The sequence below is a fragment of the Martes martes genome (genome assembly GCF_963455335.1).
Source record: "Martes martes genome assembly, chromosome: 15".
Lineage (NCBI taxonomy): Eukaryota > Metazoa > Chordata > Mammalia > Carnivora > Mustelidae > Martes > Martes martes.
In genome coordinates, this window is record NC_137903.1 from 63,533,050 (window position 1) to 63,548,740 (window position 15,691).

At 54.1% G+C, this 15,691-nt stretch overlaps 1 protein-coding gene across 3 annotated transcripts; it reads left to right on the forward strand.

Moving 5' to 3' along the window:
- The first annotated feature begins 380 nt into the window (after positions 1 to 380).
- POGK (pogo transposable element derived with KRAB domain) lies at positions 381 to 15,045 on the forward strand. Of its 3 annotated transcripts, XM_080824216.1 has the most exons (6): positions 381 to 517; positions 1,931 to 2,064; positions 7,452 to 7,578; positions 8,563 to 8,661; positions 9,908 to 11,397; positions 13,181 to 13,449. In XM_080824216.1, exons 2-5 carry the CDS (start codon positions 1,933 to 1,935, stop codon positions 11,377 to 11,379), a joined length of 1,830 nt encoding a protein of 609 aa, XP_080680342.1. In that variant the 5' UTR covers positions 381 to 517; positions 1,931 to 1,932; the 3' UTR covers positions 11,380 to 11,397; positions 13,181 to 13,449. The 3 variants fall into 3 exon arrangements, with proteins under 3 accessions (XP_080680342.1, XP_080680341.1, XP_080680343.1); XM_080824215.1 differs by having other exon boundaries at positions 9,908 to 15,045; XM_080824217.1 differs by lacking the exons at positions 381 to 517; positions 7,452 to 7,578; positions 8,563 to 8,661 and having other exon boundaries at positions 2,052 to 2,064; positions 9,908 to 15,045.
- Positions 15,046 to 15,691: the final 646 nt, after the last annotated feature.

The window sequence follows — 15,691 nt, forward strand, 5'->3', positions numbered from 1 at the left end:
CGCAGCCGGGGCGGACCCCGCGGGCGCCGCGCTCCGGCTCACACCCGGCGAGAGCAGAAACCCGGGCCCCGCTGCCTCCTGGCGCCGAGGGCGCACCCGGCGCGCGGAAGCCGACGGCCCCCGGGGTGGGGGCCGGGGCGGAAACCGAGAGGGCGGCGGGCGCGGCGGCGCAGGCCGGTCCGCGGGAGAAGCGACGAGGCGCGGGCGCTCGGCCCGGAGCTCCGCGACGCGCCGAGCGGCCGGAAGCTGCGCCGGGAGGAGGGTCCGGAGCGGCCGCGGGCGCCGTCCCCCCGCGCCGCCGCGGCCGCTGACATCAGCCGCGCTCCTCCCCTCGCTCCCAACACCCTCAGCTCGCGGCCGGACCCTCCTCCTCCCACCACGTGTCCTCCCCGCTCCCTCCCGAGGGGGCCGCTCGCACGGGAAGCCGGAGAGGCGGCGGGGATGGCGCTGTGACAGCGGGGCCGGAGCCCTCGGCGTCTCCCCCTCCGCGGCCGCGGCCCCGCGCCCCGGCCGCCCGGTGAGTGCGCGCGGGCGGCGGGCGGCGGGCGGGCGGGCGGGAGGCCCGGGGTGGCGGGGCCCTTCCCGCGACTCCGGGGCGGCTCGGCGGCGGCGGCGGGGGTGGGGGCGCGAGGCTGCAGCGGCGGCGGCCGCCACCGTCTTTGTTGAGGGCCCGCCCGGGTGGCAGGCGGTGCCGGCTCCCGCCGCCCGGCAGGTGCGCCAGGGCGGGGAGGGGGCCCCGGCGGGGAGGAGGGCTGGGCCGCGGGGGGAGGCGGGGGCGGCGGGGGCGCTCCCGGCGCGGGACCCGGGAGAAAGGGAAATGGGACAAGATGGCTGGAGAAATCCGAGCGCGCCCGGGGGCGCGGCGGCCGCGGGCGGGGCGCGGGGGCCGTGGGCGGGTGGGCGGCGGCCCCGGCCGCGGGCGCCTGGCGGGGGGACACCGTCGCTGCGGGGCGGTGTCACCTCTGCCCCCACCTCTTGCCCAGGAGCGGGGAGGCCGCGGCCAAGTTCGGGCCCCAGCTCCGGGGACCTGAAGCCCGGTCCGCTTGCCCCAGACCCGTCGCGTTCGCCCGTCCTTTTTGGAAATCTCGAAAAAGCACACTTTGAACTCTGGAGGCCTCTTTTCCTTGGAAGCCCGGTTGGATACGGCCCCCAGGATGCACACTCACTCACACCTAGGAATTGCCCGCGCCCCTAGAGGGCAGGAGCGCGGCCCTTTGTACTGGCCTGCTCTTCTGGCCCAGAGGCATTTCCCTGGGGCGGGGTGGGGGGGGTAGCAGATAAGCTGCACCTTCTTGGGTGTCCAGGCACACACCTCACTATGTGTCACTGAGTCTCGGGCAGAATGACTCTGTTTTCTGCACCAGCCCACGGGCAGAATCTTTGACTTTGGAAAGCCCAGGTGATGGGTATCCTGGGCCCACCGACCCTCCTGATGCTGATCTGGCCTGTAGACACACCGCCGTTGAGCAAGTGTCCTACCTATCCAGACACCTTGGTGGGTGGGAAGCCAGCACCCCTTTCCTGCCACCGATTTCATGTCTGAGCGGCGCCGGCTGTGAGAAAGTTCTGTTGTTCACAGCGCTCTTTAAAAACCTCTTCCAGGAATGTTTACCCACCGGCCTGTTCTGCCCCTGGGTCTCTACAGAACCAGTCTGGTCTCTTCCACAGGTAGCTTTCTTAAATATTTGAAGGCAGTCAGGTGTGCTATCTGCCTGCAGCCCCTCTTATCATAATTAAATATGTCACCTTCCAGCTTCCTGGTGCTTTTCCTAAATCCCTTCCTCCCCAGGCCTGACTCCGTTCCTTCCCTCACTCCAGCCTGAACAGTGCTCAGGGCTAAGAGGTTGGTGCACACTAAGCCACCCCCGTCCTGGGCTCTGAAGAGTTCACACCAGCGCCTTGATTTTTCTCAACTGAATCTTGCTTGCAGAGATGGAGTCCACAGCCTACACTCTCAATCTGACCCTAAAAGAGGAAGAAGAGGAAGAAGAGATTCAGAGCCGGGAACTGGAGGATGGCCCCACAGATATGCAGAAAGTCCGGATCTGCTCCGAGGGTGGATGGGTAAGTAGGAAGGTGTGGAGTCCACACAGCTGGGGGGAGAGCAGCAGGCCTGGGAGCCGGGCTTGTTTTACGTCTCCTCCTGAGGCAGACATAGGAAGTAAAAATAGCCCAGCCCAGCCCGGTATGTTTGCATTCCTGAGAAAACAGTCCTGTGGCTTTAAAAGGCACTGTGGGGAATGGAAGAGCCGGTTATAGGAATGGTCTCTTATCATCGTTCGGATTGGAAATCCAAGACGCAGAGAGCTTATCTCTCTGCTGTTCCCCCTGAGTCCCCTACATCGTGCTCAGGGCCAGGCATGTTGCAAACACCAGCTACCAAACCGTAGGGCTTGCTAATCTCTGTTAAAGAAAAAAATTATTCTGACGCTTGTGAAGATGGTAAGGAAGACTGTTCAGGACTGTTGCGATACCTGTCAAGACTGTTGCGGTAGGAAAGAGAGCTGGGGCTCAACACCAAGTACAGTGAGACCAGCAGGGATTTCTAGCCAAGGAGCCAGAGCGGAGGGGTCAGTGGATGGAAAGTTACTCAGCAGAGATACCAAGAATAGGGGGATTCTTGCTAAACTGACTTAACGGGATTCTTGCTAAAGGCCAGGCTGGGCAGGCCAAGGACAGGAGGGGAGCCCACATGGCCTGGCGGAGAAGAGGGCTCAAGGAACCTGACTGAGTTTGGGAAGGAGAGGGTCTGCTGCTGGTTGAAGGGACCCCTTTGAAACAAGACTTGGGACGTTGAGCTGACACGCAGAGAGCTTCAGGACGTGAGACCAGTTGGTTCTGTGTGACCACCGCTTGTGACAGCATGCACGGGGGAGCTGCGTTTCCAGAAGAGTGTGGTAGAATTAGAGTGAATTTAGAAAAATGTGAATGCAACACAGTCCATCCTAACCCCAGCCGGCCCGCCTGTGGCAGGTCTCAGTTGTGGCCCAGAGCTCTCTAGAAGCCTTACCCTGAGAAGTGAGCGGGGCTTCTGTGGCCTTGTGCCATGGGAGCTTCCGGACATTTCAGGGGGGAAATGTAGCTGTAATGTAATTGGTGTTTATTGTTATGCTTGTGTATAGTTATTCACAGTACATACTGGACATCATGCCGTTTGGGCACAAACGGTGAAAATCTTAAACATGCAACAAATTGACATTCCTTTTCTCTGCTTAGTTTTATATGTCATCGTTATCAGTAGCCACTGTATTCTTTGTTTCCAATAAGAGATCTGTATTCCTAGAATCCTGGTCCTCCCAAATGTCCACTCTGGCTCCCCTCCCACACAAGGGAACTAGGGAGCAGAGAGGTTATCTACTCTGCCTCAAGGATACGCATGTGCACTGATATTTGGTCTTAAAAATACCTATTGAGCTGGACCCTTAAAAGTAGTGCATTTTGTTGTGTGTACGTTATACCTCAATCAAAAAAGAAAAGAAAAGGAAAGAAAAACAATACACCACCAGGCTCTGGGCTCATAGTCAGGCTGTCTAGGCTGCACTGCCCTTGTCTTTTTGTGTTGTTCTCTGCCCGTCCCAGCCTCCTCCCTGGTTCTGCTCCCCCATGGCCGGGGAGACCTTGGAGGACAGGAGTCAGTCCCATCTAGCCTGGAGTGAGACCTCAAGGCAAGAGAATCCTTGGGCTTTAAGGCTGAATTGGCCAACCCAGAACATCTAGGTAGCGTGGAGTGGGGCCTCATTCAGGCTGGAGAACTCAAGAGGCTCTCGGCAGAAGGCAAGTGTGCCTTCTTGAGTGGTGGGTAGCTTGACTCCCAGGCCTGTCCCCTACTGGGGACATCTGGCAATATCTGAAGACATTTTGGGCTCTCATGACTTGGGTCAGCTCCTAGGGAGAGACCAGGGACACTGCTGAACACCTACAGTGTGCAGGACAGCCCCCCCGTCATCCATCAGTGCCGAGGTTGACAACCCTGCTTTAGGGTATTAAACTAGGGAAAGAAAGGAAATGAATCTTCCTTAGTTAGGTAGTTTGGTTGTAGGGAGTGGGGTTAGGGCGATCAATCAAAGCCTTTTTGACGTAAGACCTGTGCTGTGTATTAGGATAACATTCCATAGGAGACTTGGAGTAGAAATAGAGTTTCAAGGAGAGAAAAGGAAAAAATCTTTTTTTTTTTTTTTTTTTAAGAAACCAAACCGTGCTTTATAAGGCTGAGTGGCCATCAGTGGCTTCTCTGCAGAGATAAGAGGTACCAGCCAGTGAACCTTCCTCACCTTCTCCCCATTCCCACCACCCTCCATCCCTCCACATACCCATCTCTGCAATTCAACCACTTCAAAAAAATACTTTGAGGAAGGGGCTGGGGCTCAGGCTGGCTAGCCAGCCAGCCGGCCGGCCAGTTCCCATGAGGTAGCTAACACCGGTGCTCCTAGGTGGGGGCTGGTGGAGAGAGGCCAGTCACGAGCTCGGAAAAAATCTTTCTTGAATTGAGTTTTACTCATGAGTAGCACTGGCCAAGGGAAGGGAGGGGGCCTGCACTCCAGACATGAGGAGGCCCCCGGCAGGAGCCCCCACGAGGAAAGCTTGTGGGCAGAGTCGGGAGCAGCTCCCGCCGCTCAGTGGCCTGCTGAGAAAGCCTGGGCTTTGGGATCAGACTCTGTCCTGGTGCCTGCGGCCAGGTGCGGAGCAGCTGTTTCCTCACCATAAAGGTACGGTAGCGGGTCCCATTTCTTTATGTTATGTAAAGGATTCCGTAAGATATTTAAACGTGTAGGAGGGACTGCCCTGCCTGGTGCCCGGCGTCCAGCGGACCCTCTCCCCGTGCACCGGTCCCAGCCCTTGGCGCTGAGCTCCCTGCCACCTTCGCTGGGTGGTTCTGCCGCGTCCTCAGCGAGGCTCTGTGGCGTCTCCGTGCTGCCTGTCGGTCGCCCCTGGAGGGGCACTGGACGCCAGCTTGTCGGCGGAGCAGGGCCGCACACGGCCGAAGGAAAGAACGTGTCTGAGGTGTCCTGCTGTTCTGAGGAGAGGGAAGGGGACAGGGATTGAGGGTCCCTACCTGGGAGGCCAGGAAAGGGTGTCCGGGTGTTGGACACAGGCTGCCTGGCTTCTGAGTGTTGCCCAGGGCCGGCCCTGTTTACCTTCTGCTGTGCTTAGGCCGGTGAAAAGCCTCTGGAGAGAAGGGAGGCTGCGCCGCGGGGCCTGGCTGCAGGCTTGCTCCGTTCTCACAGAGGCTCGCTGTGAAGGGAATGTCTCAGCCACGGTACTGTGTGTCTCTGGAGCATAATGTGGGCTTGTTCGAAGAGCCTCTGGGCATCAGTCTTAAATACGAGGACGTGAATCTGGCCCCAGCCAGCCTCTAGCCGCCTTCTCGGGGCTTCAGGGCTCCTGATGTTCTTACCAGGCCGGGGACCGGTCACCTTTGTGAGTATCGCTAGACCCTCTGAAATGACAGGCTTCGCCCGTCCTGTGTCCCATTTCATCAGCACAGGGAAAAGGACTATAAATAGGTATGGCCTAGATCTGGAATTTCCTCGGGAGAGAAAAGGCCAAAGAGAGAGTTGTTCAAAAGCCTGGGAAATGGGAAGGGGCGGGGTGGAAAATTCCCGGCTGCCTGGCTTTCCAGACCCACGAAGCCCGAGGAAGACCTAGAGATCCAAGCCCTTTTCCCTTCTAGTATTTCACGCGCACTTCAAAGAGGAGGCTTGGTTTTGTGACAGACAACATTTCATGATTCTTTGAAGCCATTCTAAGTGGAACAAGAGAAGGGAAAATCGGATATTGTTTGCTTAAATCAGAAACACATTGTTAAGTGATCGCGATCTACGAGAAGTGTCCTAAGCGTCGGGAAATGGGTTGGGCACAGGTTTGCGCTGAGAGAGCTTGTGTTCCAGTGGGAGAAGTGGACACAGGAACCGGGAGAACACTGCGTTGTGATGAGGGCCACCCCGGTGTTGCGTTCAGAGCGCCACGGGAACGCGTGGGTGGGCACACAGCCCCGGTCAGGGCGGGCTTGGGTGTTAGCCAGGCCAAGAACGGGGAAGACCTCTGAGCCAGGGGGAGAGCCACGTGCGGGGACCTGAAGGGTCAGGGTGTGGTTTGCTTGGGACCTGCAGGCATTGAGTCCCGCTGTGTGCGGAGGTGGGGCAGAGTGGAGGGCTGGGCACCGGGGAGGCCACTTGGCTTTGTAGAGTCTGGAGCCTGGAACCCAGAGAGTGCTAGGTCCAAACCTCAGTGCTGCCGTTCATTGGCTGTGTGACTGTGACCGGCAACAGGGCCTCTCTGAGCCCATTTCCTCCCGGATTAAATGGGTTTATTGGAGAAAACAGAGGAAGTACTTACAGGACCTGTCCTAGGAAGTGCTCCCTACGTAGAGGGTGCCCTGGGAGTGGGAAGGGAAGACGTGGACTTTGGGAGTAAGGAGATATGCCAGTGTCCAAATGACTGAGGGCTGGACACCCGAAGAAGCTATGGGCTGTGCAGACACTAATTTTCTAAGCTGATGAAAAACGGTCTCATAATCACTCAGGCTCTGGTCTCAGCCTTGGGGAATAGCTTTGAAAGCCACAGTACAAAGGAACCAGCCTGAAACCCAGTGATTTCTTTACCGCTGAACATGATGAACTTCAGAGTAGGACTTTGAGTGGCTGAAAGGAACAGACCGGTAAAAAGAAGAGCACACAGCTGAGTGGACGAGAGGACGCTGGGTTGGGGGGCACGGCTGCCTCTGGGGGCCAGTGCCCATTCCCACTGCTGGGGCGGGGCAGTGGGGAGAGGAGTAGAGCGGCCTTCTCTGTCCTTAGGGCTTTCTGCCGAAGGTCTAGGCATGAAAGCAAACCAGTTTGCTCCAGTATCTCATTACATAAATTTAAGCTCTAATTAGCTCTTCTTGCCTCCTACTCATGCTCTTGGAGATTAGAAAAGGCCAAATGAGGCCTTCTCGCTCAGTGGCTCCTCCCTGGGCTTTGGGTTCTGAGTCAAACGCTAGGGCTGGTGCCCCTGGAAAGGAGAGCAGGGCCCAGGAGCACCCCCCACATCCCAACCCTGGGCCAGGGATCTGCCGACTCCAGGGAAGACAGGGGCTGGCTGGGCCTGTTGTATTGGTGGGGGGTTGACTCAAGTTGTTTGGGGGCAGTTGCCCCTGGGCCTGCAACGGGGGCTGAGCTGGGATCATCCGTCCCTGCCGTGTGTGTCCCAGCCTGGTGATCTGGTGATCAGTGCTGGGGAGCTTTTCTTCTCAAGGTGCTGCTCTCCTGATCTGTGGACCGAGGCAGTAGTAGACACTCAGCAGGGCCCGTGAGACCTGGGCCGTGTGCTTGTTTTGCCTCTAGTAGCCTAGCAAGTGTGGACAGAGCATGTCCCCCAGGTCACGGCCCCTCCCCTGTGAAATGAAGGTATGTGAGTCTGTATCTGCATGTGCCTATTAGTCGTTGAGAAAGGCCTGTTCCCTGTTTCAGGTGCCCGCCCTATTCGATGAGGTGGCCATATATTTTTCCGATGAGGAGTGGGAAGTTTTGACCGAGCAACAGAAGGCCCTCTACCGGGAAGTCATGAGGATGAATTATGAAACTGTCCTGTCCCTGGGTAAAGCTTTGTTTTCCTTTGTCTCCCGGAAGCTCGGAGCTCAGAAAGTTGTTCCCATGTCTCTTCTCTGGTGTGTCCGACATCCCTTTCTCCTGAACGTGGACTCTGTCTCCTCAGTGCCTCTGCCCATTTAATTTCCTGTTTTTGATGTAGGCAGGATATAAATATTGTGTCCTTCTACCCAGCAACTTGTGCCAGCTCTCCAAACTCTCCTTATTCAGCCCAGGCATTCACATAAAAAAAGTCATAACCTAGGGCCTCTGGGCAGCTCGGTCGGTTAAGCATCCAACTCTTGATTTCAGCTCAGGGCATGATCTCAGGGTCGTGAGATCAGAGCCCCGCATCAGGCTCTGTGCCCAGCGTGGTACCTCTTTAGAACTTTCTCTCTCTCTCTCTCTCTGTCTCTTTCTCTCCCTGCCCCTCTGCCCCTATGTACCACATGCACATGCGCGCTCTCTCTCAAATAAATAACTAAATCTTAAAAAAAAAAGACAAGATCTCAGAAATGTCAGCACAGGTCTGGGCCGATGTTTCATAGATTCCTTAGGAGGGAAGGCAGGTCTCCTTATTGCCCTGTCAGGCCTCAGCCACTTGGGAACATACCCCCAAAGAATCCTTCCCCTCCTCCAGCATTCATAAGCCATGTAATTAGAATGAAGCCAGCTGGGGGCATTTCCTAGTTTGTGCATATATGTTCCAGAATGTTCGTCCGCCCACTTCCCCACTCCACGCAGTTCATTTTGTTGTTGTTGCTAGGACCAGCCCTCGCTAGCAGAGATCCGTCAGTTCCCTTGGACAGACTTACTTCCTATCATATTTTTTCTTTAAGTACCCCTGAGCCCCTTTCCCCATCTTTTGTATATTTCCACATCGAGAATGGCTTGTGCACGGGAGGATATTCCTCAAGTATTATAAAATACTTGTTTCGGCAGTGCTGTGAGACAGTAACACACGGCTGTTGCCTGTTTTATTTCCTGCAAACAGAATTCCCATTCCCTAAGCCAGACATGATCACTCGGTTGGAAGGGGACGAGGAGTCTCAGAATTCTGACGAGTGGCAGCTCCAAGGAGGACCTTTGGCAGGTACAGCTAAACCACTCCAGCGTCTGTCCAGTGGGAGCATGGTGAAGCTGGAGTTTGTTTCCATATACGTGGTGTGGGCGTTTGAGAGTAAGGCAGGGTTGTGAGGCAGGAAGATGATGGGTTTTGGGGTTTCAGAATCTTCTTGCCAGCGCTGCATGACCTTAGGCCACTTCGTTCACCTCTCTGAGCCTCCGTTTCTTCCTCTGTGCACTGGGTAACAATGTCAGTGTGCAGTGTGCAGGAAGCACCCTGAAACTTCTGGCGTGTGGTCCAGCGCACGTCCTGGGTGAAGGAGGCCCCCTCGGCAGTGCAGCACGTACCTCTGAAGACCAAGGAAGATAATGGCACAAGGCATGTGGCCAGCGTTAACCTCCCCTGGTTTCTGGTCCATTCCACCTTGGGTAGGAAAAGCAGGGGCAGATACAGTACGTATGTGAGCAAGTGTGTCTGAGAAGCTCACGGTCCTTGGTCAGGCGCCGTAGTTAGGAGACTAGTAGTTGGTAAAGACAGGTTTCGAGCAGCCAGTGGTTTTACTCACCTTCTCTCTCTAGCCAAGAGTCTAAAATGCCATATTTCATTGATTCTAAGACATTCCTCTGCCCCCACTTTGTTAATATCTCTGAAATGAGAACGCCTCTTAGAATTAATGGCATTTTCCCCCCTTTTTAAATGGTGTGTCTTGCAACAGATGGCATCTGAGTTTTGGTGAGAAAGGATAATTTTTCCAAGCACTATTTGGTTTCTGTGACCACCTTCTAAATAGACACATACAGTGAAACCCAGTTCTGACGTTGGTGGAAAGGAACTAGTTTTCTGCCGTAGAGGCTTAACTGTGCTAAGTATGGTTTTGCTGTAGGTTTTCTTGGTTTAAGGGATGTGATTCGGGCCATGATGTATCTAAATTCTGTACTATTATATGGTAGTGTGGGTTATATTTGGTTTTTCAGCTACAAAAAAGTATTTGGATCCAAACATGGCCCACAAAACAGTTAATGGCATGATCCACGTTGGGTACCTGTGTTTAGTTCCCGGCTCTGGCCCTTTCGAGCCCACCGACCTGGATGTACTCGCTTCTGGTCGTACGGGAATTGGCAGATGAGGAAGGACTTAGGGATGCTGTCTGTTATTAGAGTTACTGCTCGGGTGACCCTCAGGCTAAGACCTTCCGGGCATCGGCCCCACGCGGGGGATAGGCCGGAGGTCCCGCTAAGTTCTGTGCTCTCCGCCCCTCCCCGTTTGTCCGCAGAAACCGAAGAGTCGGACGTCAAGGCCGCGGACTGGGCGGGTCCCATGAGCGCCGCCACGCAGTTTCCCCAGCCCCAGCCCCTGGACGGGCTGGGCCTGCGGCTGCCCCGCGACCTCACGGAGCTGCCCGAGTGGAGCGAGGGCTACCCCTTCTACATGGCCATGGGCTTCCCGGGCTGCGAGCTCTCCGCGGACGACCTCGCCGGCAAGTTCCAGTTCAGCCGGGGCATGCGGCGCAGCTACGACGCGGGCTTCAAGCTCATGGTGGTGGAGTTCGCCGAGAGCACCAACAACTGCCAGGCCGCCAAGCAGTTCGGGGTGCTGGAGAAGAACGTCCGCGACTGGCGCAAGGTGAAGCCGCAGCTGCAGAACGCGCACGCCATGCGCCGCGCCTTCCGCGGCCCCAAGAACGGCCGCTTCGCCCTGGTGGACCAGCGAGTGGCCGAGTACGTCAGGTACATGCAGGCCAAGGGCGACCCCATCACCCGCGAGGCGATGCAGCTGAAGGCTCTGGAGATCGCGCAGGAGATGAACATTCCGGAGAAGGGCTTCAAGGCCAGCCTGGGCTGGTGCCGGCGCATGATGCGGCGGTACGACCTGTCCCTGCGGCACAAGGTGCCGGTGCCGCAGCAGCTGCCCGAGGACCTGACCGAGAAGCTCGTCACCTACCAGCGGAGCGTGCTGGCGCTGCGCAGGGCGCATGACTACCAGGTGGCCCAGATGGGCAACGCCGACGAGACGCCCATCTGCCTCGAGGTGCCGTCGCGCGTCACCGTGGACAACCAGGGCGAGAAGCCGGTGTTGGTCAAGACGCCCGGCAGGGAGAAGCTGAAGATCACGGCCATGCTGGGGGTCTTGGCGGACGGGCGGAAGCTGCCGCCCTACATCATCCTGCGGGGTACGTACATCCCGCCCGGCAAGTTCCCGAGCGGGATGGAAATCCGCTGCCACCGCTACGGGTGGATGACGGAGGACCTGATGCAGGACTGGCTGGAGGTGGTGTGGCGGCGGCGGACGGGCGCGGCGCCCAAGCAGCGCGGGATGCTCATCCTCAACGGCTTCCGCGGCCACGCCACCGACTCGGTCAAGAGCTCCATGGAGAGCATGAACACCGACATGGTCATCATCCCCGGCGGCCTGACCTCGCAGCTGCAGGTGCTGGACGTGGTGGTCTACAAGCCGCTCAACGACAGCGTCCGGGCCCAGTACTCCAACTGGCTGCTGGCCGGCAACCTGGCGCTCAGCCCCACGGGGAACGCCAAGAAGCCGCCCCTGGGCCTCTTCCTGGAGTGGGTCATGGTCGCCTGGAACAGCATCTCCAGCGAGTCCATCGTCCAGGGCTTCAGGAAGTGCCACATCTCCAGCAACTTGGAAGACGAAGATGACGTCCTGTGGGAGATCGAGAGTGAGCTTCCAGGAGGCGGGGAGGCGCCCAAGGAATGCGAGGCGGAGGCCACGGCGGAGGGCAACTGACCTGAGGGGAGAGCCCAGGTAACGGGGGGCCCCAAGGACGCACTTGGCGCCTCCAGTGACAGCCCTGTTCGGGTTCCCCAGACACCCCTCCTCTTGCCGCTACTGTCTCCTGTTCTGAGAGCTCTGGAGCCTGGGGTAAGGGCACTACCGACACCCGGCCATCGGCTTCTCCCTGACATCAGCCTGCGGTTGCCTGGCGTATCTGTGGGTGTTGGACCGGGGAGCGCTTGTACGGTACCTAAAATGAACAGAGTCAGCTACCAGAACATTTCCTCTGAGCGCTGTCGTGCTCAAATTATTTGGGCCCGAAAGGATATAGTCTGACATTGCTCATTTAAACGAAAAGTTTTGTCCTGAAGCCAACTTTCTTCTTCCCTTATAAATCACGTGGAGCATTTAGGGCCAGGTCATGTTATCTGATGCCCTTGGAGCGACTGTGCTCCCTTTCTGGGGCCTGTAGGGCCGTCGTGGGGGAGAGCACCGCACTGTGGGCCTCGGCTCTCCGTCCTGGAGTGCTCCGCGGAAGCCCACTGGGGCGTGAGAACGGTAGCTTAGGCTTGCTTTTCCCTAGGAATTCAGGGGTGTTTTCAAACGTCATCTTAGTCTCCTAGTGACCTTCACGGGGATGGAGGGAGCAGTTGCAGTAATTTCTTGTAGTCCACTGACGTCTGAAGGGAGAGATTTCTAAATTGAATCTTTGCACCAAAAAAAGAAAGCAGGGCACATATCTAGGACTACAGTGAATAAAGTCCAAGGACTAGGACAATAGGCCTGGAATTTTCAGAGTTGAATATAGAAGGGGAGCAGCTTTAAGAGGAAGTGGGGAGTGGGGACTGACAGACGACACCGGTGACTGTTCACCGAAGTGAACAAGTGGAGGGGGGGCCTCCACCCCCCACCCCACCCCCACATGCACAGCTCGAGATGAGAGAACAGCCCACCAGGTACAGATTTATTTTACCGTCCTGCTGTCGTTTGCCTAATGGTCAGTTCATTTGTTTCCAGAGACACAGTGTTCAACATGAAAGATCATTCCTCCTTTCACAGAGGACCTAAACTATTTTGACGTTCTTTGTCCTTCTGTAGCGTAACTGCATGGTTCCATCCTCCTTGCTTTTTTCTCGAAGCAAATGCTGACAAGTCTTTCCTCCCGCTCCTTGCTGTATTAACTCCAGGAGAGACTTCCGTCTCCGTCTCTGCCCCCAAACCCCAGTGTACTCCTGCTGCTGGACTCCAGGGCGGTTCTGAGGCCCTCGGTGACCATGGAGCCCAGGAGGGGTTCTTACTGTTACATCCGAATCTCTGAAACTGCTTTCTCCCCCGTCGTGTCCCCTCCCCTTCCCCTCCACGAACTTTGCCTCCCTTTTCTACTAATCACTATACAAATCAAACTTTGGGTTATAGTGAGTTTTTCATTCTTTTCTCATCTTACCTTTTTTCCCCCTTTTGTGCATTTTTTAAATTTCCTAAGCTCTTGCTACCAGAAGAGGAAAGGGAGGAGACAGGGCTAGGCTGCAGCTGGGAGGGTAGGCGTGTACATCTGGTATCACTCGTGATTTCTTGCCCAGCCTGACCGCCAGCTCTCTGTACAGTGTCTGCCCTCTGCTGAACGGGAAGACATGATGGAAGTAGTTAGGGATTGTCAGGAAACAGGAGATTTAGGAGGGGACAGATGGGCATAAAATTGCCCTCTCCTCATCTGTTTGGAAATCTGACTCATGGAATAATTATGTTTGTTAAAATGTGTACGATTTCTAAAATCCAAGGGTTAATTCACACCGAGGTTCTCTCTGTTTTCCAGCAAATGGAACTATTTGAAACAGGTGAGGAGGAGAATCCTCGAGAAGATTCCTCAGTGTGGATGCACAGGGCACAGCAAAAGGCCACAGGGCTCTGGACAGCAGCCTGTGTACCCCATCCCGTGACATAGCCCAGCCCCACTCCCCATCCACAAAGTGTCAGAAAAGGTGTCTGGGACCCTTGATTTCAGCAGAGACAATGATTAGGGAAAAAAATGGCTTCTGTCCCTTTTTTTTTTTTTTTTTAAAGAGACTAATCCATGTGTCCATCAAAAAAACAAAAACAAACCTGTAAATATGAAGGAACAAAGGTATTTCCTGGAGAAGAGACCATTTATTCAATACCACCGAGAGACTCAGATGGGCCCAACTCTGCTGGTGTCTGTCCTTTCTGTGGAGCAAACCTCAAGTCAGTGTTTTCTTTTGCCTTTAAAAATGCTTCCAAGAGTAGAACCTGTATCTGCACAGGTCAAGACTGCAGAGAAGGTTTTGTGGAAATGAGTCCTTTATGTATACCTGCCACTCACAGATTTTCTCTTTTGGAAAAAGGAGATACTAATGATAACAACATTCAGATACGCTGGCCTGGTGCCAGCAGATGGCTTTTCTACAGATAAACTAGGTTTCAGGAAGATACAGGTTAGAAAAAACTGTGCTGTTTTATTTATCTTCCCAATCTGGTTGGCAGCTAGAATTTTTTAGGATCTTCTTTAATGGCCCCGGTGTGTCGTTACACTTAATGATAGGGCAGCACTTGGTACACAAGCTCTTCTGTTTCTTGGCTGCCTGAAGACGAAGTCTCCGTAAATTATCTGCTGTCTACATGGTACAAGGCTCCTTGACTCATCTGATACTCGTTTTGTTGATTTCTTTAATATTTTTATCACGGGGGTATGAGAGGACATGGGCCTTTAGCCACAGCTGTTTCAAGACTTCTAATCTCCTTCTACCCGGCAGGAATAGATGGGAGGTCTTTGAATTTTTACATTACAGTAATTTGCATTCCCACGTAAGTTGTTATGAAAACATTCCTTCCAAGCTCTCTGTGCTACAGAAAACATGCCAGGACCTTATAGACAAAGCCATTGCTAGCAATGTCATTCCAATGTCAGCTCTGAATAACAGGCTACCATAACCACTTTTCCTCCCTGTAGACTCAGCTCATTTATCTATTACCCTGTTCTGGGCATCTTGAAACACCTATTTCTACTCAGGTACTCATTTTCCTATTAGTGATTCACCTTTCTCGTATTTTTAAAACCAGTTTTCTTCCAAGGCCACGGGGGAATATTTCACTTAGTTTCTGGTAACTGAATAACTTTCGGTATTTGAATTGTTTCCCCATTTGCTTTCACCTGTACTGAATTCCTTGTTATCTTCAATGGCATCCAGATCCAGCTACTTATCATTCCAGAAGTTTCCATCCCCTCCACTTCGACTTAATTTATCCTCCACTGTCCTGGTTCCTGGCCCTTCCTCTTTATGTTCTGTTTTACTTGTTTCGGGAGCTTAAATGATTTTATAAGACCTAATTTCGGGTTCCTGCTTTGGAGCCATAGTTTTCTTACAGAGAAGAGCAGAAAATGGGTTTGACTCCTATTTCATTCCACCAACACCTTCTTGAGTCTCATCATCAGCTGATAGATGATGCCTTACAGGTTGCATAGCACTGGAACTTTCCTAGAGTAATGGCTCTACTGTCAGGGTTTTTCTGGGCTCATTCTTCCACTGACTTAATTATGATCTATGCTTAACAGAGTCCCAGTACAACTATTTTGCAGAACGGCTATTACCCTAGAACTACTATAGCACATATTGAGACGTAGTTGTACTCCCCAGTAGGTAGAAATTGACCCCAACAATAAACTTTGATAATAAAGACAATAGGCTATCGTGGTTTTATTTATTATTTACCTGCTAGCATTGTGAAAGGTCACACTTCAAACTATGAGTTACACTTTATTCTCCATTCAGTTTGGGGTGTGTGTGTGTGTGTGTGTGTGTGTATGTATGTGTATGTAATATCCTTGAATCGAAGAAGTGTCTGTTCATGGGACGGCAATATAAATGTCTTCTGAAGACAGAGGAAAGAAATACGATATATGTGGTTTTAAACTGAATTAAAAGTCCGGGGGTTGGCAGGCTGAAGGGAGGTCTGGCATGAAAAGCTTTTTTCTTTCTTTCTTTTAAAGATTTTATTTATTTGAGCGAGCACAAGCAGAGGGAGAGGGAGAACCAGATTCCCCACTGAGCAGGGAGCCTGACACAGGGCTCGATCCCAGCACTCCGGGTGCCTGGTTTTACATAGTGATACACCTGTAGCTAAAAGATAATTACTGATGGTCCTGCCAGGAAAAATAGGCTTTAGGTCTGAAATTATCTCGTTTCTAACAGCTTTTTCCTCATTGGGAGAGTTATTTTTCTAAGCGCTTGGTAATAAGCAGTCACGATTTCACTCGGGATCCCACAGTTGGCAAGAGTTAAGAGTTGGAGCCGACCTTTGGTGGAACAGA